Below are 26,792 nucleotides of genomic sequence, written 5' to 3' on the forward strand. Positions count from 1 at the left end.
GGGCAACACCCACACCTTTCACTCCATGCATCAATTACCCTTTAGTACCTAAGGGGACCTAATTGCTCCTTGGTCACTCTCTGCCTCTTAGTATACTTCTAGAATGCCGTGGGATTCCCATTAATCTTGCCTGCCAGTTATGTTTCATGGCTTCTTTCTGCCCTTCTCATTTCCTTTTTAAATATTAAGACCAGAAGACATAGGAGCAGAATTAGGCCATTTGGCCCATCGAGTCTGCTCTTCCATTTGATCGTGGCTGATTTATTTTCCCTCTCATCCCCGTTCTCCTGCCTCCTCCCCATAACCTTTGACGGCCTCACTGATCAAGAACCGGTCAACCCCCACTTTAAATACACCCAATGACTTGGCCTCCACAGCCGTCTGTGGCAACGAATTCCACAGATTCACCGCCCTCTGGCTAAAGAAATTCCTCCTCCTCTTCGTTCTAAAGGGACGTCACTCTATCCTGAGGCTGTGCCCTCTGGTCCTAGACTCTCCCACTGACGGAAACATCTTCTCCACATCCACTCTATCCAGGCCTTTCAATATTCAGTAGGTTTCAATATCCCCCCTCATCCTTCTAAACTCCAGCGAGTACAGACCCAGAGCCATCAGACACTCCTCATACGTTAACCCTTTCATTCCTCAGGGTCATTCTCATAAACCTCCTCTGGACCTTCTCCAATGCCAGCACATCCTTCCTTAGATATGGGGCCCCAAACTGCTCACAATACTCTAAATGTGGTCTGACCATCGCCTTATAAAGCCTCATCTTTACATCCTTGCTTTTATATTCTAGTCCTCTCGAAATGAATGCTAACATTGCATTTGCCTTCCTTACTACCGACTCAACCTGCAAGTTAACCTAAAGAGAATCCTGCACTAGGACTCCAAAGTCTCTTTGCACCTCCAACTTCTGAATTCAAACACTCCAGTACTCTCCAATATTCTCCAATACTCTCTATATTCTCCAACTTTATATTCTCTGTATAACTCTCTATAACAACTATATTCTCCAACACTCTCTATATTCCTCAAGGGACTCTCCTGTTTTCTGTGAGCTCAGGGAGCGGGAAGGGATGGTGAAAGGGGATGAATAGGACCTTCCTTTCACTTGTGGAATGAGGGTACTGCCCAGCTTTGACACCGAATTGTGTTTCTCTGGGCCATTCTGTGGGACAGTTAATAGTCATCTACATGGACGGGTCTGGGGTCACCTAAAGTCCAGTTTGAGAGTGGGGGAGTTCAGTCAGCCTCCCTTTTTGAAGGACATTTGTAAACCGGTGAGTTTGGAATGTTGACCCCACTTGTTTCTGGTCACAGTTACCGAGACTAGATTTTAATTCCTGATTTATTTAATTGTGTTTAAGTTCCCCAGTTGCCATGGAGGGACTCGAACTCCTGTTTCCAGTCAATAGTTTGTGTCTCTGGGAAATGGCCCAGCAACTAAATCTAATACCACTGCGTTCCGCAAGTGCAAAGACAACAGAGCCTTGGATAAGGTCCTGGGGAGTAAAGGAAGTTGCTCGGAAGAGTGAATAGCAAGGGCAAGGGATCACAGAGGCATGAACAAGGACCATCAGCCCCGTAAGCTTGTTCTGACATACAATTAACCAGGCTCATCTGCATCTTAAATGGGTGCTTGATGGTTAGCACAGACTTGGTGGGCTGAAGGGCCTGTTTCTGTGCTGTATCTCCCTTTGTGTCAGCCTCTTAGTCCTCTACTCCTTGACACAAAGATTACAGAGTGATGCAGCACAGAAACAGGCCCTTCACCCCACCCAATCCATGCTAACCATCAACCACCCACTAACACTGATCCCACTTTATTCTCCCCACATTCCCATCTACTCCCCCCAGATTCTACCCCTCACCTACACACTGGGGCCAACTTACAGCCGCCAATTAACCTAACAACTCCCCACGCCTTTGGGATGTGGACGAAACTGGAGCACCTAAAAGAAACCTACACGGTCACAGGGAGAACGTGCAAACTCCACACAAACATCACCGGAGGTCAGGATCGAACCTCGGTCGCTGGAGCTGTGAGGAGGCGGCTCTACCAGCTGTGCCACCGTGTTGCCCGAAACATCCTTCCTAAAAATCTATTGACTTCAGATTAGCTGAAGAGATAAGATATCTTTATTAGTCACATGTACATTGAAACACACAGTGAAATGCATCTTTTTGCGTAGAGTGTTCTGGGGGCAGCCCGCAAGTGTCGCCACACTTCCGGCGCCAACATAGCACGCCCACAACTTCCTAACCTGTACGTCTTTGGGATGTGGGAGGAAACCGGAGCAACCAGAGGAAACCCACGCAGACACGGGGAGAACGTACAAACTCCTTACAGACAGTGGCGGGAATTGAACCCGGGTCGCTGGCGCTGTAATAACATTACGCTAACCACTACACTATTGTGCCTGCATTGAACACCCATTCAAATTCCAGATGAGCCTGAGCTTAACTGCATGTCAGAACAAGCTTAAGGGGCCGATGTTCATACCTCTGTGATCCCTCGATCTTGCTATTCACTCTTCTGAGCAACCTCCCTTCCTCCCCAAGGACCTTATCCAAGGCTCTGCCAACTTTGCACTTACAGAACGCGGTGGTATTATATTCCCTACCTTAATCATTTGTTGGATGTGGACCCACTTTTTTTCATTTGGACCTCACTGGATATGCCAGCATTTATTGTCCATTCCTAATTGCCCCAGAACAGAGGAGGCACCAAAGGGCCAACCACATTGGTGGGTCTGGAGTCACATATAGGCCAGATTGGGCAAAGATGCCAGACTCCCTTCCCTGCAGAACACTGGTGAACCCAATGTTTTTATAACAATTGGTGGTTTCATGAATACTCTTCCCAAAATTAGCCTTTTTCTTTATAAATTTAGTTACTTAAGTTTAACTCGCCTGATCCTAGAGTGGGATTTGAACTCATGCCCCGGATCAGTGCTCGAGCACACTGGCTGTTGGTCTAGTAATCTAAACAAAAATATTTTTAAAAATGGGATTATTGTAAAAAAGAGTGGTTGATGGTCGATGTAGGCTCAGTGGATCCATACCCCTGCTCTATCTCTCTCTGACTCTGTGATTATAATTTAAGCACATTACTGCACCTTGTTTTACTTCGGTGCATGGGAATGGGGAGTTGTTCCAACTTTCCACCTTCCCAGCAGTCTAAAGAAAGCAGTTCTGTTCAACATCACCGGGTAAGCGTATTTTATGAATAAACAGCAGAAGAAAGGGTGGCAAAGAGTCAAAAAGAAAATGACTCTCACCCCAACCCAACCCAACCACAACGTGAACCCTGCTCTACAATCCAGAGAACCCATGAGCCCAGCACCGTCCAATGAACCCCCTTTCATAAGCTGCAGTCTAAAAGAACATTTTCTGTTAAATGTTTGAATAGCCCCAGGGAATTTGGGACCACAACATGTTTTATTAAAAGACTCAAGTGTCTGAAATCTGTTTTTCCTCACTGACAAGAGGCTTGGCACTGAATCGAATGTTCTTCCTGGAGTTCGCCATTGTTTCACATGGAAAATATAAACAAGAAGGTATCAGCTGCATCATAAGTTTTGTATTGAGGCAGAGAGGTGGTGGGTCTGAGTCACGCTCCAGAGACTTGCACCGAACGCAGGGCTGAGGGAGTTCTTATGGATTGGACGTTATGCTGCGTCCCTGCCTGCTCCAATACTGTACGGAAACAGGCCCTTTGGCCCACTGTCCATGCTGAGTCAAGCACCCATTTTCACTAAAGGCTACTTTTTCTCTCATAGAGTCATAGAAAATGGACTTTTTTTTGTTTCAGTTATATTCTTTCTTGGAAAAGGTGCACAATTTATGTTTAATTTATGTTTTTCTTGTGAATGTTGCTTATATGATGCAATGTATTGGTAGTAGTATTGGTTTATTATTGTCACTTGTACGGAGGTACAGTGAAAAACTTGTCTTACAAACCGATGGTACAGGTCAATTCATTACACAGTGCAGTTACATTGAGTTAGTGCAGAGTGCATTGATGTAGTACGGGTAAAAACAATAACAGTACAGAGTAAAGTGTCACAGCTACAGAGAAAGTGCAGTGCAATAAGGTGCAAGGTCACAACAAGGTAGATTGTGAGGTCAGAGTCCATCTCATTGTATAAGAGAACTGTTCAATAGTCTTATCACAGTGGGGTAGAAGCTGTCCTTAAGTCTGGTGATGCGTGCCCTCAGACACCTGTATCTTCTACCCGATGGACGAGGAGAGAAGAGAGAATGTCCTGGGTGGGTGGGGTCTATGATTATGCTGGCTGCTTCACCAAGACAACGAGAGGTAAAGACAGAGTCCAAGGAGGGGAGGCTGGTGTCTGTGATGCGCTGGGCTGTGTCCACAACTCTCTGAAGCTTCTTGCAGTCCTGGGCAGAGCAGTTGCCGTACCAAGCTGTGATACATCCAGATAGGATGCTTTCTATGGTGCATCGGTAAAAGTTGGTGAGTGTCAAAGGGAACAAACCAAATTTCTTTAGCCTCCTGAGGAAGTAGAGGCGCTGGTGAGCTTTCTTGGCCGTAGCATCTATGTGATTTGACCAGGACAGGCTGTTGGTGATGCTCACACCCAGGAACTTGAAGGTCTCAACCCTCTCGACCTCAGCACCATTGATGTAGACAGGTGCATGTACACCGCCCCCTTTCCTGAAGTCAAGTAAGTTTTTCATTGCACCTGTGCATACATGTACTTGTGCATCTGACAATAAACTCAACTTTGACATGGAGCATGGAAGCAGACCCTTCGGCCCACAATGTCCATACCAACCATCAAGCTTCTATCCACACTAATCCTTCTTTTTCTCTGATATCCCTATCACCACCCTCCACCCTTCCCTGTGATATCCTGCACAAGAAGGGAAACTTACAGTGGTGAAGCACACCTTTGGGTTGTGGGAGGAAACCAGAGCAGCCGGAGGAAACTCACGCAGCTGCAGGGAGAACATGCAAACTCCACACAGACAGCACCCGAGATCAGGATCAAACCCAGGAGCTGTGAGGTGGCGGCTCTACCACCTGTATCACCTTATGTGTGAATGGAGAGAGAGAATAAGAGAGAGAGGGGGGGATAGAGAGAGAGAGAGAGAGAGAGAGAGAGAGACAGAGAGAGAGAGAGATAGAGAGAGAGAGAGAGAGAGAGAGAGAGAGAGAGATAAAGAGAGAGAGAGAGAGAGAGAGAGAGAGAGAGAGAGAGAGAGAGAGAGAGAGAGCCCATTTCCTTCTTGTATGACACTATGTCCATTAACCACACTTTCACTGACTCAGAAGGCTCAAGTCCCATTCCAGACACTCAAATTCTTACAATGGAGGCCATTCAGCCCATTGAGTCTATGACAGCTGTCAGAGCAATTCCAACTGCATTCTTTCACCTATATTCCCTCATGTGTCCATCAACTTCCCCTTATTCTCCTTCTTTCGATTACCCCTGGTGCGTGTGGGTGAGGGGTAGAATCTGGGGGTGGTCGATGGGAATATGGCGGGGGGGGAATAAAAAATGGAATCTGTGTAAATGGTTGGCATGGACTCAGTGGGCTGAAGGGCCTGTTCGTATGACTCCATGTGTCAATCAGCAGGAGCATTCTCCCTGGTGTCCTGGTATTGGGGCTGTTTAATAGTTAAATGTAAACTCATTCCCTGGTCAATATCACCTCAGTTTTTGTGGGAGCTTGCTGTGTGCAAATTGGCATCCAAGTTTCCAAGAGCTGGGACAGTGACCGAAGGTTCAGAAAGTAAATATTTCTAGGACTTGGTAATGTCCCAAGGATGTGAAACACAATTGTTTTGTTACTTTAACCTTCACTATCCACCCATGGGCGGACTGTACGTTGACAAAACAAACGGGGTTGCCAATAGGTGGTGAGGGAGAGGGAGAGGCCGGGAGAACTTTAAGGTACCAGAAACTCGTTGTCCTTCAGTTAGCGGCCAAACAAAGGCCATTGAAGAGGCAAAACAGTGAAGGCTCAAAATTTTGCAATGGGAGAGGATATTCAGCCCATCTGTCCCTGATGGTCAAGAAAGACCTCACCTTCCAGCCCTGCATATTAAACGTGGTGAGGGTCTCTGTCTCCCCCACCCTCTCATGCAGTGAGTTCAGGTCCCACAACTCTCTGGAAGAAAAAAAATTCCTCACCTCCCCTTTAATCCAATGACCCAAAACCAGATCCTTCCTGTTTATCCGCATTTCATACACCTCGATGTCTCCCCTCAGCCTCTGTTCCAAAGAAAACAGCCCCCAGCCTCTCCAAACTTCCCCATGACTACAATTTCCCAGTCCACGTGTGTGAATCTCCTCTGCACCCTCTCCAGTGCAACCACTTCCCTCCTGTAATGCAGTGACCAGAACTGCAGGCAGGGCTCACATGGTGCCCTCACCCAGAGGGGCAGTGGTGGAAGGAGGCTCATTGCAGTTTTGATTGCTCATCCATCACTTAGGGATGGGGGACAGGGTCAAAATTTATTGGCTGTCCCATTGAGCTCGTAGAGTCATACAGCAGGGAAACAGGCCCTTCGGCCCACCACTGCCATGCTGGCCAACACATAGCCATTGACGCTGATCCCATTTGCCAACACTCAGTCCGCAGCCGACTCTGCCTTGGGATGGGAGTGCTGGTCCTGATGCTTCTTGGAATGGTTGTTAAGAAGGTATATGGAGTGTTGGCCTTCATTAGTCGGGGTACTGAGTTCAAGAGCCGTGAGGTGATGTTGCAGCTCTATAGAACTCTGATCAGACCACACTTGGAGTATTGTGTTCAGTTCTGGTCACCTCATTACAGGAAGGATGTGGAAGCTTTAGACAGGGTGCAGAGGAGATTTACCGGATGCTGCCTGGATTGGAGAGCATGTCTAATGAGGATAGGTTGAGTGAGCCAGGGCTTTTCTCTTTGGAGAGAAGGAGGATGAGAGGGGACTTGATAGAGGTGTACAAGATGATAAGAGGCATAGATCGAGTGGACAGTCAGAGACTTTTTCCCAGGGTGACAATGTCTAACACGAGGGGACATAATTTTAAGGTGATTGGAGGAAGGTATAAGGGCGATGTCAGGGGTAAGTTTTTTATATAGAGAGTGGTGGGTGCATGGAACACACTATCTGCAGACGTTGTGGGGGCACATACATTAGGGACATTTAAGAGACTCTTAAATAGGCACATGAATGATAGAGAAATGGGTGGTTATGTGGGAGGGAAGGGTTAGATAGATAGAGCAGGATAAGATGTCGGCACAACATTGTGGGCCGAAGGGCCTGTACTGTGCTGTAATATTCTACGTTCTATGTTTCTACAACCTCTCCGGTCACCGAGTGCTGGGCTTTGTTTGCAGGGCGGGAGGTGGATGATCACGAGGCGATGGAGGCGGAGAGCACGGCCAACGGCAGCATTGCCAACAGAAGCTCCCCACTGAGTTTCGCCGGCACCGACCTGCTCCAGCGGTACAAGCCCTTCTTCATCCTGCTGTACTGTGCGCTGGTGGCCGTGGCCTGCGTGGGCAACGCCTTCCTGATCGGCTGCATCGCGGCGGACAAGAAGCTCCACAATGCCACCAACTTCTTCATTGGCAACCTGTCGGCCGCCGACCTGCTGATGTGCCTGAGCTGCGTGCCCCTCACCCTGTCCTACGCCTTCGAGCCGCGGGGCTGGCTCTTCGGGGGCTTCATGTGCCACTTCGCCTCGCTGCTGCAGTCTGCCACCGTCTACGTGTCCGTGCTGTCGCTGACGGCCATCGCCGTGGACCGCTACATGGTGGTGGCGCATCCCATCCGCCGGAGGACTTCTCGCCGCTGGTTTGGTCTCACCGCGGCCGTCATTTGGCTCGTGTCCCTCGCATTGGCCAGTCCGGCCGCCATCCACACCATCTACCAAGAGCTCCCACTGGTCGACTTCAGCGCCTGCGGGGAATCTTGGCCGGCACTGGAGAGTCAAAGGATAGTGTACTCCTGCACCATCCTCCTGTTGTCCTACATGCTCCCTCTCTCTGCTGTCATCATCTCCTACTGCGCCATCATTGTCCACCTGAAGAGACGGGACGGGTTGGGAGAATCCGGGAGGAATTCCGTCCACTGGAGCAAGGAGAAGAGGAGGACCTTCCTCCTCCTGGTGATCTCAGTCCTGGTCTTTGCTGTCAGCTGGCTGCCTCTGCAGATCCTGAACTTCATCATTGACCTCGACGTCAAGTTGACCATCCTCAACTACAACTACATCAAGGTCCTGCACTTGTCCTGCCATTGGGTGGCCATGAGTTCCTCGTGTTACAACCCCTTCATCTACGCCTCGCTCCACCGCAAGTTCAGGCTCCGCCTCCGAGATTATGTGGAGCGCAGGAAGAGGAAAGGAAGCTTTGTGTCCAACGTCTTGTTCCCTGCCGCTCCCACCAGCAGCTGACCTTTGACCCCTGTGATGGCCGGCCACTTCTGAACTTTGAACTCTTTGGGTTACTCCAGTCTTGGGATTGATACTTGGGGCAGGATCTTTGACTGATGTGGACTAAGGTGTCTCATCAGGGTCAACACTCATCCTTGGCTTGAGGCTCAGTCACACGAACTGTAGCGTCTCTGGATGGACCCCTTGATCTCTGCTTGGTCCAACACCACCTCAAGGATCTTGCTCCATCAGTGATCCGAAAAACAATGCCAATCACTTTCCCGGTGAGCTCCCATGGAAAGAGAACGTGTATGGACAATGGAGTGAAGGACCAGATGATGATGTCCTCTGTGGTTAAAGAACCAGTGAATGTGTTTCTGTCATGGATGGCACTCACAGAGAGTCAATGAGGGTGGGGCAGCCGTTGCCAAGGGAACCATTCCTAGCGTGACTCTGGAGAGATGGGGAAACTCCGGGGAAGCAAGACAAGGAGACACTGGCTCAGCCTTGCAAAATAATATCTAGAACAGAATGTCCCTCACATAGAGAGAGTGGACAACCAACCACTGGCTGGATGGCAGAGTCATAACCAGAGAACTGTTACTGGCAGTGCGGAGGTGCACGGTGCGGGGTGAGGGTGGGGAGGGAACATTCAGATCTGTTGTAGGTTGTTGATTAAGCTCCAGAGATTTTCCTTACCCACCGACTATCTTGTGGATGCTATGTTGAGTCAAGTTGCTCTCAGAACAGAGATGTCCCATTGCATTCCATGAGTTATGGTGTCTAAGGTTGTTTCCTCATTTGCTTGGATCATTGTGGTGGTCCATATAAGATCCAAGCCAGAAATGGTTTAATGAGTTTGTATGAAAACAAGCAACAACTCAGTAATGGTAACCAGGAAACCACTGGATTGTCACATAGACCCATTAGGTTCACCAAAGTCCTCAAGGTAAGTAAATCTGCCATCCTTACCTTGCTTGGTCTACACGTGACTCCAGATCCATCCATGTGGTTGACCCTTGGATGCCCTCAGTGATATAGCAAGTCATTCATTTGTACGATAAATCATTATGTATAAGCTGAAAAAGAATAAAACTTGATGGACCACGTAGCATCTGCCTAGACCCTGAATTCAGCAAAGTTGTGCCCAACCCATTCACTCTTGCAACAAAGGTGTCACGGTTATAAAATGGGAAGGGGCTGGAGAGGGGAAGAAATAACTGAATCAAAGTAGGAAGACATGTTCTGTGGGGTAACAGAAGGCTGAAACAATGCAGCACATGCAGCACAGAAACAGGCTCTTCGGGCCATCTTGTCCCGGGTGACCAAGATACACATCTAAGCCGGTCCCATTTATCTGCATTTGGCCCATATCCCTCTAAACCCTTCCTATCCATGTACCTGTCCAAGTGTCCTTTAAAAGTTGTTCTTGTATCTGCTTCAACCACTTCCTCTGGCAGTTTGTTCCATATACGGACCTCCCTATGTGTAAAAAAAAGTTGCCCGTCAAGTTCCCATTGAGTTTTTTTCCCATCTCACCTTAAAACTCTGCTCGCTAGTTCTTGATTCCCCAACCCTGAGAAAAAGACTAAGTGCATTCAACTTATCTATGCCCCTCATGATTTTATACACCTCTATAAGATCCCCTTTCAGTCTCCAAGGAATAAAGTCCTAGCTTGTCCAACCTCTCCCTATAACTCAGTCCCTCGAGTCCTGGCAACATCCTTATAAATCTTTTCTGCACTTTTTCCAGTTTAATAATATTTTTCCTATAGCAGGGCGACCAAAACTTAACATGATACTCCAAGAGTGGCCTCATCAGGACTCAGAACAGATCTGACATCTTGAAACCTGGGATCTATGAGACACTGTGGCAATGGAAACGTCATATAAGTCAGACAAGGCATGCAGTGTCTTGAGTTTAGAAGAATGAGAGGTGATCTCATTGAAACCTTCAAAATTCCTTAGGGGCTAATTTGAGTGTGTCTAAAACCAGTGGTCAGAGTGTCAAAATAAGGAGTCATCCATTCAGGACAGAGATGTGGAGAAATTTCTTCACCCAGAAGGTGGTGAATCTTTGGAATTCTCTGCCCAAGAGCGCTGTGGAGGCTCGGTCACTGAGTATATTGAAGACAAAGGTTGATGGACTTTTAGAATATTAAAGGAATCAAGGGACACGGAGTTAGTGAAAGAAAGTGGTACTGAGATAAAAGGTCAGCCAGGATCTTACTGAATGAGGCTGAATGGCCTATTCTAATGGCCACCACAATCTGTACCCTCATGGCCTGGTATATCCCTCACCCTACCATTACTGTCAAGCTTGGGGATCAACTCTGGTTCAACGAGGAGTGCAGAAGTGCATGCTGGGAGCAGCGAAAGGAGTCCCCAAGGGTAAGGTGCCAACTTGGTGAAGCCTCAACACTGTATTATGTGTGCTAAACAGCAAAAGCAGCAATAGACAGAGCTAAATCCTGCAATCAGTGGTTCAGTAGAGAGCTACAGTACAGAAGGAGAGTTTACAGTGTTGGTCTCCTTAAGGAAGGATGTTAATGGACTGGAAGCAGTTCAGAGAAGTTTTACAAGACTAATACCTGGAACGGGCTTTGTCTTATGAGGATAGGTTGGACAGGCTGGGCTTGTATCTGTACGATTCTATGATATAGGAGCAGAATTAGGCCATTCGGCTCGTCGAGCCTGATCCGCCATTCAATAATGGCTGATTATCTTTTCTCAACTCCATTCTCCCAACTTCCCCCCGTAACCCTTCACCCTCTTACTAATCAAGAACCTATCAATCTCTGCCTTAAATACACCAAATGACTTGGTCTCCACAGTCCTCCATGGCAACAAATTCCAAGATTCAGCTCCCTCTGGCTGAAGGAATTCCTCCTCATCTCAGTTCTAAAGGGATGTCCCTTTATTCTGAGGTTGTGCCCTCAGATCCTAGACTCTCTCCCACTGATGGAAACATTCTCTCCACGTCCGCTCTATCCAGGCCTTTCAGTATTTGGTAGGTTTTAATGAGACATCCCAACTGTTGGAGTTTAGGCGAGTGAGAGGGAATGATTGAAACTATGGGTCTTCCCAGGAGGGATATGGAGAGAATGCTTCCTCTCGTAGGAGAATCTAGAAACTGTTTAAAAATAATGGGTTGGTCAGTTAAGACAGAAATAAGGCATTTTTTCTCTCATGAGTCTTTGGATGTCTCTTCCTCCAAGAGCAGTAGAAGCAAAGTCTTTGAATATTTTCAAGGCAGAAGTAGATTTTTTCCCCAGATTTCCAGCATCTGCAGTTTATTGATTTTCATTTTCATGCTGATTACCTTTTCTTACATAGAACATAGAACATAGAACACTACAGGCCCTTCGGCCCACAATGTTGTGCTGACATCTTATCCTGCTCTAAGATCTATCTAACCCTTCCCTCCCACATAGCCCCCTTTTTTACTATCATTCATGTGTCTATCTAGGAGTCTCTTAAATGTCCCTAATGTATTTGCCCCCACAATCTCTGCAGGCAGTGCATTCCATGCACCCACCACTCTCTGTGTAAAAAAAACTTACCCCTGCCATCCCCTTTATACCTTCCTCCAATCACCTTAAACTTATGTCCCCTCGTGTTAGCGATGTAAGAACATCTTTATTACCTCATTATATTGGCTCATTAATCTTTAGAGGTCAAAGGATTATAAACCTAGTATGTGAGATGAAACAGAAAACATTGGAAATACTCAGCAGGTCGGACAGCATCTGTGGAGCGACAAACAGAGTTAATGATTCAAAATTACTTTTCATCAGAAAGAGACAAAAGTTTCAAGATGTAGAGGTTAAAAAAAGAGGGGCAGGGAGGAGAAAACGAACAAGAAGGTCTTCTATAAAGTGGAAGGTGGGAGAAGTTACATGAGAGAAGGGGTGAGAGAAGATGGTAAAGGCTAGTGAACAAAAATAGTTGTCTGAAGATGTACGTCAGAGGAGAAAAACATCTGAAAATTACCAGAAGATAAACATCTGCAAATACTGGAAATGTGAGCTGCCTGAATTCAATGTTGAGTCTAGAGAGCTGCAATGTATCCAGTCAGAAGGTAAAGAGCTACTCCTTGTCATCTGTGAAACCAATCCTCATAATTTAACCCCTTCAGCCCTTGTCCAGGTATGCGTACCTGGTAAGCCAACAAGAAGACTTTTAATGATTTTTATTTGACACATGTGGATTTTTGATAAAAAGGAAATCTTCCAGCCTTTTTAAACCTTTAAGTGTACCACAAGGCAAGTGTATTGGGAAGGTAGACATGATAGATACAAGGATCTGGCTGAGAGTTTTACAGAAAGGAGGCTGGACTCAGGGAGTTTAGATGGAACTCTGAGAAATCAGGGAGAAAGTGAAAGGCTTTTTCTGTCTCAGTCAGCTCCACAAGTGTCTCCAAGGAGGGATACTGTGCCAAGAAATGCAGAGATCATCTGCCAAGTTAAGACATTTCTGTGTCAAGATTTGGAGTTGGAAACTCATAAAAATGACAAACAACCAAGCAGATTATAAATCACCGCAGCATTAAATGACTCACTGTAAATGTTGAAGGCATCTTTAATGTTCTTTCACCCTTCACTTTGGAGAGCACAGCATCCTTCTGGTTCCAAGCTCCCAGCACTGTCTATCTGCATGGTGATTGGTTGTTCCTCCATCCAATGCCCACAGACATTGGTTGTTCCTTCATCTAGATGCCCATGGTGATTGGTTGTTCCTTTACCCAGATACCCATGGTCATTGGTTGTTCCTTCTCCTAGATGCCCATGATGATTGGTTGTTTCTTCACCCAGATATCCATGATGATTGGTTATTCCTTCACCCAAATACACACTGTCATTGGCTGTTGTTTCTCCTAGATGCCCATGATAATTGGTTATTTCTTCACCCAGATGCCCATGATGATTGGTTGTTCCTTTGCCCAGATAACCGTGGTGTTTGGTTGTTCCAATTGCATACTATTGGCTGTTCCTTCTCCAAGATGTCCATGGTGATTGGTTATTTCTTCACTCAGATACCCATGATGATTGGTGTTTCTTTCGCTTAGATACCCATGGTGTTTGGTTGTTCTTTCACACAAATACACACAGTCATTGGCTGTTCCCTCACCCAGATGCCTAGTCATTGGTTGTTCCTTCACCTAAACACCGATGGTGATTGGATGTTCCTTCCCCCAGATGCCCATGATGATTGGTTGTTCCTTCAGTTTGTTGTTTGTTCTTGCACCCATGTTCTGAGAGTCGTGATCTCTCACACCGATGCCCATGGTCACTGTTGGTTCTGTGAATGTTGCCCAGGTGACCACGGTCATAGAACAGAATCTGAGAAAATTCATGACGCATTGTGTCTGTGCCAGTTGACATAAAGCTCTCGGACCTAATCTTACCCCCAGCACCATGTCCTTGGCCTGCAGGTCACAGCTCCTCAGGTACATCCCCACACACCATTTAAATGTATTGGTTTCTGACCCAACAGCCCTTCAGGTGATGAGTTCCAGACCTCTATGGCCATCGGATCAGAGAAAGGTTCTATAGAGTTTTTTACCCCTTTCACCCAGATTCCAGTGGTCATTCATTGTTCTTTCATCCAGGTGACCAACATCATTGGTTGTTCCTGTGGTTAAACAAGTGGGTACAAATCTGGCCAGCGGATAGGTTGTTCTCCAAGACTGACTGTGTCCTCAAGTTCAGAATCAGAATCAGATTTATTATCACTGATATATGATGTGAAATTTGTTGTTTTGTGGCAGCAGTACAGTGCAAGACATAAAAATCTATAAATTACAAAAATAAATAAGTAGTGCAAAAAAAGGGAATAATGAAGTAGTGTTCATGGGTTCATCGATCATTCAGAAATCTGATGGCGGAGGGGAAGAAGCTGTTCCTGAATTGTTGAGTGTGGGTCTTCAGGCTCCTGTACCTCCTCCCTGATGGTGGTAACATGAAGAGGGCATGTCCCGGATGGTGAGGGTACTAAATGATGGATGCTGCCTTCTTGAGGCACCGCCTCTTGAAGATGTCCTTGATGGTGGGGAGGGTTGTGTCCGTGAGGGAGCTGGCTGAGCCTACAACCCTCTGCAGTCTCTTGCGATCCTATGCATTGGGAACTCCTTACCAGGCTGTGGTGCAACGGGTCAGATTGTTCTCCACCGTACATGGACAAAGGTCAGGAATTTCCAAGGAGCTGCTCCTCCTTCCTTTGCCACAATGGACTTGCTAACAGAGGAAGGACACGTCCAAGTAAAGGCAAGACTTCAGCTGGCATTGGGTGCCAATGACTAGGTTGGCATGACTACATTGTCAGGGGTTTGTGGGCCTCATGTGACCTAGCCAGAACTCAAAGTGTTCTCTCTCAATCTGAGTTCTAAAGTTTCCGAGCAGCACATAAGGCGTGCTGCTCTGTCAGAGGAGCTGTCTGTTGGAAGAGGAACCGAACTGAGGGCCTCCTGCCCTTTCAGGCAGACGTTAAAGATCTCGCAGTCATTGTTTTGAAGGAAAGCTCCCCCTGGTTTCCTGAGACTTATTGATCGAGCATGATCACTGATTGAACATCAGAAATAAAAACTGTAGATGCTGGAAATCCGAAATAAAAACAGACGATGCTGGAAACACTCAGCAGGTCAGGCAGCGTCTGCGGAGAGAGAAAGAGTGAATGTTTCAGGTCAAATAACCTTCATCAGAACTGGGAAAGAGAGAAAACCTTCCAGGTGAGGTAGTCTTTCATGTGTGAATCCATCGGTATTATTTATTGCACCTGGTGCCCCTGTTGCAGTCTTCTCTATGTTGTTGACACCTGACGCAGATTGAGGGATCGTTTTGCCGGGCACCTTCGCTCCGTCTGCTGTTCCAGCCGGAATCTCCTGGGGGCCAGCCATTGAGATTCCAGTTCCCACTCCCACACCGCCATGTCTGTCCACGGCCTCCTCCACTGCCAGGTTGAGACTAAACGCATATCAGAGGAACAACACCTCATATTCTGCCTCTTTCTCCCTTTTCTCTTTACTTTTTCCTCCTGATCTGACTGGCCCCCATCACCCTCTCTCTTCCCCCCCCCCTTCCTCTTCATCTGCCCATCACCCACACACTCCTCCCATCAGTTCCCCTCCCCACCTCCCTCCCTTTATTCCATACTCCACCCTCCTCTCCTATCAGATTCCGTCATCTTCAGCCCTTTGTCACCTCCACCTATTGTCTCCCAGCTTCTGACATCATCCCCACTCTCCCCCTTCACTCACCTGCCTATCAACCCCCTCCCTCACCTGGCTCCACCTATCACCTGCCAGGTCTTGCTCCACCCCTTTCCCCCACCTTTTTATACAGGCTATCTCCCCTCTTTCTTTCAGTTCAGATGAAGGGTCTTGACCCGAAACGTTGACTATTTGTTTCCCTCCATAGATACTACTTGACCCACTGAGTTCCTCCAGCGCCTTTGTATGTTGGAAGAGAGGGAACCAGTTAGTTTTAAGTTGCAGGGAGTTCTGACGAAGGGCCGTTGACCTGTAATGTGAACTGTTTCCCCTTCCTGACCTGTTGAGTATCTCCAGCTTTTTCTGTTCTTAGCAAAGCTAAAACTGATCAGTCGGCTGTTTGTGGGATCTTGCTGCGCACAAATTGGTTGCCCATTACTACGGAGGCTGCACTTCAGAAGAGTGGTTCATTTGGCTGCAAAGTGCTTTGAAACGACCTGTTCCCATGGAAGTTGTGAGAAGGATGTGAGTCTTCTTGTTTGGAGGTACTGAGCCAGTGTGGATGCTAGATTGATGTTGTTGATAGCTAATCAGAGGCCAAGGATAGAGCTTGAACCCTCCCTCTTCCACATGGCTCCATGACTCACCCTTTCCCATGATGCATTGGGATCACGGTCAACATCTGCAGGAGAGGAATTTTAAGGGTTAAACTTTTCATTCATTCATGGACTGTGGGTATTACAGGCAAGCCCAGCATTTATTCCCCATCCCTAATTGCCCCTTGAGGAGGTGTTGGTGAGCTGCCTTTTGGAACTAGTACAACTCCCTCTGGTGAAGGTGCTCTCCAGTACTGCTGGGAAGGAAGTTCCAGGAATTAAACTTTGTGGCTATGAACAATCAGTGATATATTTCTGTTTGACAGTTTCCAATCGTGCTACTGAGCAATTTTAAATAAGTTAAATTTTTTTTTTAGAAAGATGAATTACCCTCAGACAGGAATCAGGCAGAGAGAGAACCTGCTTCGTTCTGAGGTAAATAATTGGAGCTCAGCCTTGGTTGGGATGGTAACGACAAGTGTTTCCAGACGCGGGAGATGGGGTGTTTCCTGGCAATGAGTGGGATCATTCAGCGAAGAGTTACAAGGAGAAGGAATTCTGGTCCCCATCCAATGGTACCTGCACATGAGAGAATGGGTGTAAAGTGAGCCGTTCTCCTCACAGGGAGTCAGTGGGGAGAGAGAGGTGACTCAGACCCCCAACAGTTAATGTACGACCAAGCAAAGACAACCAGACTTGAAATGGTTTTGTGGGGCCGCTGCCTCACAGCTCCAGAGACCCGGGTTCAATCCTGACTTCTGGTGCTGTCTGCGTGAAGTTTGCACTTTCTCCTTGCGACCGTATGGGTTTCCCCGGGTGCTCCCATTTCCTCCCACAACCCAAAGACGTGCAGATTGGTAGGTTAATTGGCTGCTGTAAATTGCCCCTAGTGTGTGGGTGAGGGGTAGAATCTGGGGGGAGCTGATGGGAATGTGGGGAGAATAAAAAAACATTAATGTGGGATTAGCATAAATGGGTGATTGATGGTTGGCATGGGCAAAAGGACCTGATTCCATATCCATATCTTTCGTATGACACTATATTTAATAGGAATTTGAGACCCCCACCATCTCCCCAGATCATAATAAAATCAAGGGATGGATTTTGAGGAGCAAACTGGACAGACTAACCTTTGACCCTCACTGTAGGCAGTGTCGAACCGAACAACCATAACCCTGGGAGGTGAGGTGATGGGGTGGGAATGGGGAGCAGAAGAAGCCATTGGAGAACAAGCCAGCTTCAAAGTCTTTATTGAATCAGTCACAGAACGAGGCAACATAGAAGTCAGGGAGCGTGATACATCACAAACACATCCAGAAACATTTGCAGCAACACAGCGGACAACACACTGACAGCAGAGACCTTCCTGTAGAGGTGAGGGGTCCCACAAACCTCACGGTGCTGGTCACAGCCTCGGACAGAGCTAGTCTATATTTTTATCTCTTATTCTGTTCTTCCTCCTCCCCCACCCATCAGGCTAAACCACTCAGCATCCCTTGGGAGGATTCAAAGCAGGACATGATTGTGCTTTTCCTTGGGCATCAATGGATTAATATTAACCCCACTTTTCTCTCTCCGCAGATGGTGCCTGACCTATTGAGTGTTTCCAGCATTTTCTGGTTTTATTATCAGTGGATGGGGTAATGTTCCTGGTGAACCACTGCCTCCACCTGAGGTTCCTCTCCCACTGGCTCCCTGTGAGCAGAATGGCTCACTTTACGCCCATTCTCTCATGTTCAGATACCATTGGATAAGGACCAGAATTCCTTCTCCTTCTGACTCTCTGCTGGAGGATCCCACTCGTTGCCAGGACAAGCCTCGTCTCCCGCTTCTGTACAACACTTGTTGTTACTTCCCAACCAAGGCTCAGGAACATAAAACATTAAACAGTACAGTACAGGAACAGGCCCTTCAGCCCACGATTTCTGTGCTGAGCATGATACCAAATTAAACCAATCTCTTCTTCCTGCACATGGCCCATACCCCTCTGTTCCCTGCATATTCATGCGCCTGTCTAAAAGCCTCTTCAATGCAACTAACGTACCTGCCTCCACCACCACCCCTGGCAGCACATTCCAGGCACCCACCAGACTCTGTGTAAAAAAAAAACTTGCCTCCCCTTCCCCTTTAAACTTTCCCCCTCTCACTTTAAAGCTATTCTCGCTAGGAAGCAGACCTGACTGAAGTAAGTGCACTGGACACAGGCCATGGATGGAACCCCTTGTCAGTGGCGAGTGTGGGCACCTCAACACTACACTTAGCTGCGGTTGCCACATAACAACGATTGCTTTTTATATAGCACCTTTAATGCAACAAGAACATCCTTTGAGAGACACAAGAGACTGCAGACGCTGGAATCTGGAGCAACACACAACCTGCTGGAGGATCTCAGTGGGATGAACAGCATCTGTGGGAAGAAAGGAATCGTTGATGTTTTGGCTCAAAATCCTGCATCAGGACAGGACACACACCTCCCAGCCTACAGAGTGGTTGTCAGAGCCAATGGTAGGGTATCGTGGCTGTAGGGTAGTCCATCATATGACACCCCCCCACCCTCTGCCCTGCCCAAACTCCCACCATTGGCTATGGCAGGGATTGACATGTCTGCTGGCACAATCACAAAGACCGGATGTGCTTCAACAGAGTTTCCCACCCAGTCTTCAATATTTCTGGAGCAGACTCGATGGGCCGAATGGCCTAATTCTGCTCCTATATCTTATGGTCTTTCCATGAGTCAAGATTCAAAATTTTCCAGGGAAACTAGATGACAGTTGTACTTGATGTCCCATGACATTCCCAGGTTTTTCCCAGGTCATACAGCCATAGAGTCGTAGAGCAATACAGCACGGAAACAGGCCCTTCAGCCCAACTCATCCATGCTGACCAAGATGCCCATCGAAACTAATCCCATTTGCCTGCATTTGGCTCATATCCCTCTAAACCTTTCCTATCCATGTACCTGCCCAAATGTCTTTTAAATGTTATTAATGTACCTGCCTCAACCTCTTCCTCTGGCAGCTCGTTCCCTATACTGACCACGCTCTGTGTGAAGAAGTTCCCCCTCAGGTCCCTTTTAAATCTTTGCCCTCTCACCTTAAACTTATGCTCTACAGTTTTTGATTCCCTTTGCCTGGGAAAAAGACTGTGTGCATTCACTGTATCTACGCTCCTCGTGATTTTATACACCTCTATAAGGTCACCCCTCATTCTCCTACGCTCCAAGGAATAAAGTCTCAGCATGCCCAACCTGTCGCGATAACTCAGGCCCTCGAGTTCTGGCAATGTTCTCATAGGTCAGTCCCAGAGGAGTTGGCAGTATTGGAAGAGACAGGAGCAGGTTTGTAGGACAGAGGTCAGGTCTCCCACCTGGGTTGGCCAATATCCCAGGCCCTCTGCTGCTCTGCTATACAACACTAACTGGGGATTCCCTTCTTCTGTTGCTGAAGTCCATGGTGAAAGAGTACAGGACTATCATACATTCTGTGCACAATATTCAGCATCACTTGGGAAGGGATGTTCAGACACACATAATCACACAATAAGCATTTGTTCTGCAGTTCGCATTGAGGAAAAATGAATCAATTTCACATATTATTTCATATTTCCTTACAACTTAGGAGGCTGTTCGGCCCATCGAGGCTTTGGAGGCAATCCCATCGATCTCATTCTCCCACTTACTTCCCCATAACCTTTTTAGTCTCAATGGTGGACCCATTGACAAACTTATTCCAATTGAGGGCTTGATGGACTCACAATTATACCTCCAAAGCTCTCCCTTCCTCCTCTGACTCTGGTTCTACGGATTCCTTAGAGGCTCTTGTGTAATCCACGTGCATCTGTGCCTGTATCCTCATCAGGCCCAAGCTTGTTCAGACCCAGCTCAATGACAATTCCTTGTGGTTAGATGAATGGGTCTTCAACTGCTCGATGTCCTGGAACAGGAGCCCATGTAGAGTTGTCTCACTCTTATTCAATGGTAGTGGGGCCAGTGCTGACCACACCCTTCCTCACCCACCAGCTCAGCCCAGCTGCTGGTAGGATCACCTCTGATTGGGTCACATGACATCCCAGCCCTATGCCCTGACTCCGAGCTCCCACCATTGGTTGTGGCGGGGATTGACATGTCTGCTGGCCAATCACAAAGACTGGCTGTGCTTCCACGGAGTGCTTCCACCTTTGCTTCCCTCTCAAACTTCAATGTCTCCATGACTCAAGAGTCATACGGCACAGAGACAGGCCCTTCGGCCCATCATGTTCATGCCAACCATGTTGTAACCGCAAAACTCTCTTCTGCATTTTCTTTTCATTACCTTGATGTAATTAAGTATGGCATAATCTGTCTGGATGGCAAGCAAACCGTGTCTTGTCACATGTGACAATAATAAACCAAGACCAAGTACTGGTCTATACTAATCCTCTGTACTAGGACTTGGTCTATAGCCTTCTGTGTTTTGGTGATTCAATTGTTTGATGTTTCCTAAATGCTGTGAGAGTCTCTGCCTTCACCACCCCCTCAGGCAGTGAGTTCCAGATTCCAACCACCCCCTGGAGGAGAAAAGTTCCTTCTCAGATCCCCAGTCTGAGAATCAAATCAGAGTCAAGACGTTCAAAGAAACTAGATCACAATTGTGTTTCTGTTCCAGGACACTTACATGGGTGTGGAGATGAGGGGAGACTGGTAAACTGCTAAATTGGTTTATTATTGTCACATGTACCAAGGTACAGTGAAAAACTTTGTTTTGCATGCCATCCATACAGATCATTTCATCACATCAGTGCATTGAGATAGTACAAGAGAAAACAATAACAGAATGCAGAATAAAGTGTTACAGTTACAGAGAAAGTGCAGTGCAGGCAGACAATAAGGCCCAAGACCATGACGAGGTAGATTGTGAGGTCAAGAGTCCATCTTATTGTACAAGAGGACCGTTCAGTAGTCTTATAACAGTGGGATAGAAGCTGTACTTGAGCCTGGTGGTACGTGCTTTCAGGCTTTTGTATCTTCTGCCCAATGGGAGGGGGAGAAGAGAGAATGTCGTGGGTGGGTGGGGTCTTTGATTATTTTGGCTGCTTTACTGAGGCAGCGAAGAGTGTAGATAGATTGGGTGAATAAATTGGGTGACAGTGGCAAACGGTCCTAGACTGTTGACCCAGAGGTCCACTGTCCAAATCCCAACACAACAACTTAGTCAATTCAATAAATTGGCTGCGTACGCTAAAGTTGAACTTTTGACCTCCCAATCTACCTCGTAGTGGCCCTTGCACTTTATTCGTCTACCTGCACTGCATTTTCTCTGTAACTGTAGCACTATATTCTGCATTCTGCTTTCTCTTTAATAACTCAACGTACTTCTGTATGGAATGACCTATTGGGATGGCACACAAAAGTTTATCACTGTATCTCGGTACATGTGACAACAATAGTAAACAAATGAGTAAAACTCCAGTAACTACAGGATTGTCAGGAATGATCCATCAGGTTCACAATAGGGCATGAAATTCCCGGTACTCCTGGCCACACCCATCCCGGACATTCTCTCTTCTCCCCCCCTCCCATCGGGCAGAAGATACAAAAGACTGAAAGCACGCACGGTAGTGTAGCAGTTAGCGTAACGCTTTACAGCGCCAGTGACCCGGGTTCAATTCCCGCCGCTGTCTGCAAGGAGTTTGTACGTTCTCCTCGTGTCTGCATGGGTTTCCTCCGGGTGCTCTGGTTTCCTCCCACATTCCAAAAGGCGTACGGGTTAGGAGGTTGTGGACATGCTATGTTGGCGCCGGAAGCGTGGCAACACTTGTGGGCTGCCCCCAGAACACTACGTAAAATATGTGTTTAACTGTGTGTTTCGATGTACATGTGACTAATAAAGAAATCTTATCAAGGACAGCTCCTATCCTGCTATTATAAGACTATTGAACGATAAGATGGACTCTTGACCTCATAATCTACCTCATTATGACCTTGCACCTTATTGTCTGCCTGCACTGCACTTTCTCTGTAGCTGCGACACTTTATTCTGCCTTCTGTTATTGTTTTACCCTGTGCTACCTCAATGCACTGTGTAATGAATTGATCTGTACAAACGGTATGCAAGACAAAGTTTTTCACTCTACCTTGGTTCAAATGACAATAATAAACCAATTCCAATTCCAGTCTGGGTCTATAGGTGACTCCAGGCTGAATTTGGGCATTATCTGCACCCTGCACTCCCCCACCGCCCCCCCCCCCCCCCCCCCCCCCGACCAACATGGCCCAACAGGAACCGAAACTGAGGGGCAAACAGGGAAGAAACCACGACCAGGACAACAACGGCGTCCCGACCTGCCTCAGGGGGTCTGAGCTCGGCCCAGCCCGGCCTCGGGGACCCAGTGGGCCCGGCTGGTGGAGCGGGAGGCCGGCGGGATGTCCCCGTGCTGGCGGCAGCGCCGCAAGCGGGCACATAGCCGGAGGCGGAACTTGCGGTGCAGTGAGGCGTAGATGAAGGGGTTGTAGCAGGAGGAGCTCATGGCTACCCAGTGGCAGGAGACCTGCGCCACATTGAGGTAGCGCACGTCCAGGATCTCGAAGTCTGCGTCCAGGTCACGGACCAGGTTCAGGATCTGGAGGGGCAGCCAGCAGCCAGCGAAGGTGGCCACTGATACCACCAGCAGCTGGAAGACCTTCCTCTTCCTCCGGTTCCACGTGGCCTGGCTCTGCCACCCGGCCTGGGGCGCGCTCCTCCGCCTCAGGTGGATGGTGATGGCCCAGTAGGACATGGTGACAGCACCCAGCGGCACCACATACGAAACCAGCATCACCGCGCATGAGTAGAGTAGCCTCTCCCTCTCCATCCCCCGCCAGAACTCCTCGCAGATGTTCACATCGCTGCCCGCCTGCCTGAGCTCCAGGTAGCGGACGTTGGCGGTGGCCGGCACCGCCAGGCCTACCGACAGGAGCCAGATGGCGCCCACCACGGCGCCGCAGGCTCCCAGGGTGATCCTCCGGCGGATGGGGTGCGCCACCACCATGTAGCGGTCCACGGCGATGGCCGTCAGCGACAGCACGGACACGTAGACGGTGGCAGACTGCAGCAGCGAGGCGAAGTGGCACATGAAGCCCCCGAAGAGCCAGCCCCGCGGCTCGAAGGCGTAGGACAGGGTGAGGGGCACGCAGCTCAGGCACATCAGCAGGTCGGCGGCCGACAGGTTGCCAATGAAGAAGTTGGTGGCATTGTGGAGCTTCTTGTCCGCCGCGATGCAGCCGATCAGGAAGGCGTTGCCCACGCAGGCCACGGCCACCAGCGCACAGTACAGCAGGATGAAGAAGGGCTTGTACCGCTGGAGCAGGTCGGTGCCGGCGAAACTCAGTGGGGAGCTTCTGTTGGCAATGCTGCCGTTGGCCGTGCTCTCCGCCTCCATCGCCTCGTGATCATCCACCTCCCGCCCTGCAAACAAAGCCCAGCACTCGGTGACCGGAGAGGTTGTAGAAACATAGAACGTAGAATATTACAGCACAGTACAGGCCCTTCGGCCCACAATGTTGTGCTGACATTTTATCCTGCTCTGAGCCTTATCTAACCCTTCCCTCCCACATAGCCCCCTATTTTTCTATCATTCATGTGTCCATCTAAGAGTGTCTTAAATGTCCCTAATGAATCTGCCCCCACAACTTCTGCCAGCAGTGCGTTCCACACACCCACAACTCTGTGTAAAAAACTTACCCCTGACATCGCCCTTATACCTTCCTCCAATCACCTTAAAATTATGTTCCCTTGTGTTAGCTGTTGTCACCCTGGGAAAAAGTCTCTGACTGTCCACTCGATCTATGCCTCTTATCATCTTGTACACCTCTATCAAGTCCCCTCTCCTCCTCCTTCGCTCCAAAGAGAAAAGCCCGAGCTCACTCAACCTATCCTCTTAAGACATGCTCTCCAATCCAGGCAGCATCCTGGTAAATCTCCTCTGCACCCTCTCTAAAGCTTCCACATCCTTCCTATAATGAGGCACCCAGAACTGAATACAATACTCCAAGTGTGGTCTGACCAGAGTTCTACAGAGCTGCAACATCACCTCACGGCTCTTGAACTCAGTACCCCGACTAATGAAAGCTAACACTCTATATGCCTTCTTAACAACCACTACAAGAAGCATCTGGACCAGCATTCCCAGTGGACAGAGACCCCCACCACATTTAATCTGCAGGGCTACAGGCCCAGAGCTGGAAGGTGAGGTCTTTCACAGATGGGCCGAATGTCCTCCCCCATTGTAAAATTTCGAGCTTTCACTGTTTTGCCTCTTCAATGGCCTTTGTTTGGCCGCTAACTGAAGGACAACGAGTTTCTGGCACCTCAAAGTTCTCCCGGCCTCTCCCTCTCCCTCACCGCCTATTGACAACCCTGTTTATTTTGTCACCGTACAGTCCGCCCATGGGTGGATCGTGAGGGTTAAAGTAACAATTGTGTTTCACATCCTTGGGACATTACCAATTCCTTTCTGAAGCTCAGTCACTGTCCCAACTCTTGGAAACTTGGATGCCAATTTGTACACAGCAAGCTCCCACAAAAACCGAGGTGATATTGACCAGGGAATGAGTTTACATTTAAATATTAAACAGCTCCAATACCAGGACACCAGGGAGGATGCTCCTGCTGATAGACACATGGAGTCATATGAACAGGCCTTTCGGCCCACTGAGTCCATGCCAACCATTTACACGAATCCCATTTTTTATTCCCCCCCCATATTCCCATCAACCCCCACCCCCCAGATTCTACCCCTCACCCACACACTCCAGGGGTAATCTGAAATAGGAGAATAAGGGGAAGTCGATGGGCATATGAGGGAATATAAGTGAAGGAATGCGATTGGTGGAATTGGTCGCACAGCTGGCATATACGATGGGATGAATGGGCTCCTATGTGAGTGTCTGGACTGGGACTTGAACCTTCTGAGTCAGTGAGGGTGCAGTCAATAGAGACATGGGTGACTCACCAACGGAAATTAAGGAACACAAATCCATTTTATCCTTTATCTAAAGGTCGCTCCTTTGTACTTCCAGTGACCTCTGGTCCCCATTATCTTGTCTTACTCTTGCTAATAATCATCCCTAGATGATTGCACCTTCTAACCCTTGACCAGGTCTCCAAGCACATGGAAAATGGTCAAATGGCAACCCCTCAGTGCGTGAGTCAATTTAGAGTCACCAGCTGGTAACTCATGGAAGGCATCACAGTTGAGGTCAATTCTGTCATCGGTCCATTTCCACATGGCCAATGTTTCCCAGCCAGGGGTCACCGGGTGAAGTTCAGGATCAGGGAGATCAGGGGCAACTCCCTGTGCCATTCCCCATCTGGATGCTGGCATCTAAAACTTGGCCCCGTCACAGGCTCACGAGCAGCGGGATTGGGTAGCCTACAAGTATGGTACAATTCCCTTCTCTCTCTCCTTCACAGTAACCCTTTCCCCTCCCTCCCAGCTCTCCTCTCCCCTGCTCAGCTCTTTCTCTGACATTAACCCCTCACACTTTCCCCTCTCGTCCTTTGCTCCCATCTTTGTCCTGCTCCCCCGACTCTCTCCCCTCCCTCCACTTCTTTCCTTCTCCACCTCTCTCCCATCTCTCCTCTCCCCTATACCTTCTCAATCCCCCTCACATCTCTCTCCCCACCATTCCCACTCCCTCTTCCCTGATTTCTTTCCATCATCTCCCCTCCCCCTCAATCCCCACCTCTTTTTTCCCGCTCCCCATTTTCCACCCTAACTCACTCCTTCTTTCTCCCCTACCCCATTCTCCCTCCCCCCAACCTCTTTCTCCCCCCTCCCTCTCCCTTCCCTATTTACTACAGTGATCACTCTTCGGTCTGTCAAATGATTTGGGACTACCTGAGGTTTTGTGAGGTGCTACAGAAATGCAAGTCGTTCTTTCTGGCAGATGCTGTCATGGAGATATGTATGAATTAATTTTAAGTGTCTATCTCATTTAATTATATTCTCCAGTCAACATTTATTAGTTGAGCAGCACTGCATTAATAACGTGTGTTGTTCCTGCCACTTAATTACATGCAACCTATTGCAAAAGACAATGACTTGACTATAAGTTATTACTTAGGAGGTCTCTGTGGAAAATAACCAGGCTCCTTGCAATGCCATAATGATTTGTGCTTTAGTTTCACATTCACTGTGTGTTTATTACTATAAGGAGCAACTAGTTCAGTCGTGGAAAATGCAGCTTCAGTACAACATTGATGAATCACCAGAACATAAATCAATGAATGTAAATGGTTCTAATGCACTGAGCCCCCAAACCCCAGCTCTGGGTATTGGACCGAGGGATTCTGAGCAGCTTGAGAGGGGAGAACAGAATGGGGAGAGAGGGCGAATCACGTCAATGGGCAGGGAAAATGAAACGAGTGTAGGAAAAGGAAAGAGTAAATGTGAAAGTAAGGTATGGATGGTGGTGAGAGCGGGGAGGAGAGAGAGGAAGTGGGAAAGAAGAGGGGGGGAGAGGAGGGAAGAGAGAAATGAGAGAGAAGCAAGAGAGAGAGAAAAGAGTGAGAAGAAAAAGAGAGGGGGCAAGAGGGGAGGGGAAGAGGAAAAGGGAGAGGGGGAAGGAGAGGGGAAGAG

At 48.1% G+C, this 26,792-nt stretch overlaps 2 protein-coding genes across 2 annotated transcripts; one reads left to right on the plus strand and one right to left on the minus strand.

Moving 5' to 3' along the window:
• Nucleotides 1-7,382: 7,382 nt before the first annotated feature.
• LOC127586246 (prolactin-releasing peptide receptor-like) lies at nucleotides 7,383-8,414 on the plus strand. The gene has a single exon (XM_052044048.1). It carries the CDS (start codon nucleotides 7,383-7,385, stop codon nucleotides 8,412-8,414), a length of 1,032 nt encoding a protein of 343 aa, XP_051900008.1.
• Nucleotides 8,415-22,520: 14,106 nt separating this feature from the next.
• LOC127586247 (prolactin-releasing peptide receptor-like) lies at nucleotides 22,521-23,591 on the minus strand. The gene has a single exon (XM_052044049.1). The coding sequence runs from the start codon at nucleotides 23,589-23,591 to the stop codon at nucleotides 22,521-22,523; it is 1,071 nt and encodes a 356-aa protein (XP_051900009.1).
• Nucleotides 23,592-26,792: the final 3,201 nt, after the last annotated feature.

The sequence above is a fragment of the Pristis pectinata genome, chromosome 35 (genome assembly GCF_009764475.1).
Source record: "Pristis pectinata isolate sPriPec2 chromosome 35, sPriPec2.1.pri, whole genome shotgun sequence".
Lineage (NCBI taxonomy): Eukaryota > Metazoa > Chordata > Chondrichthyes > Rhinopristiformes > Pristidae > Pristis > Pristis pectinata.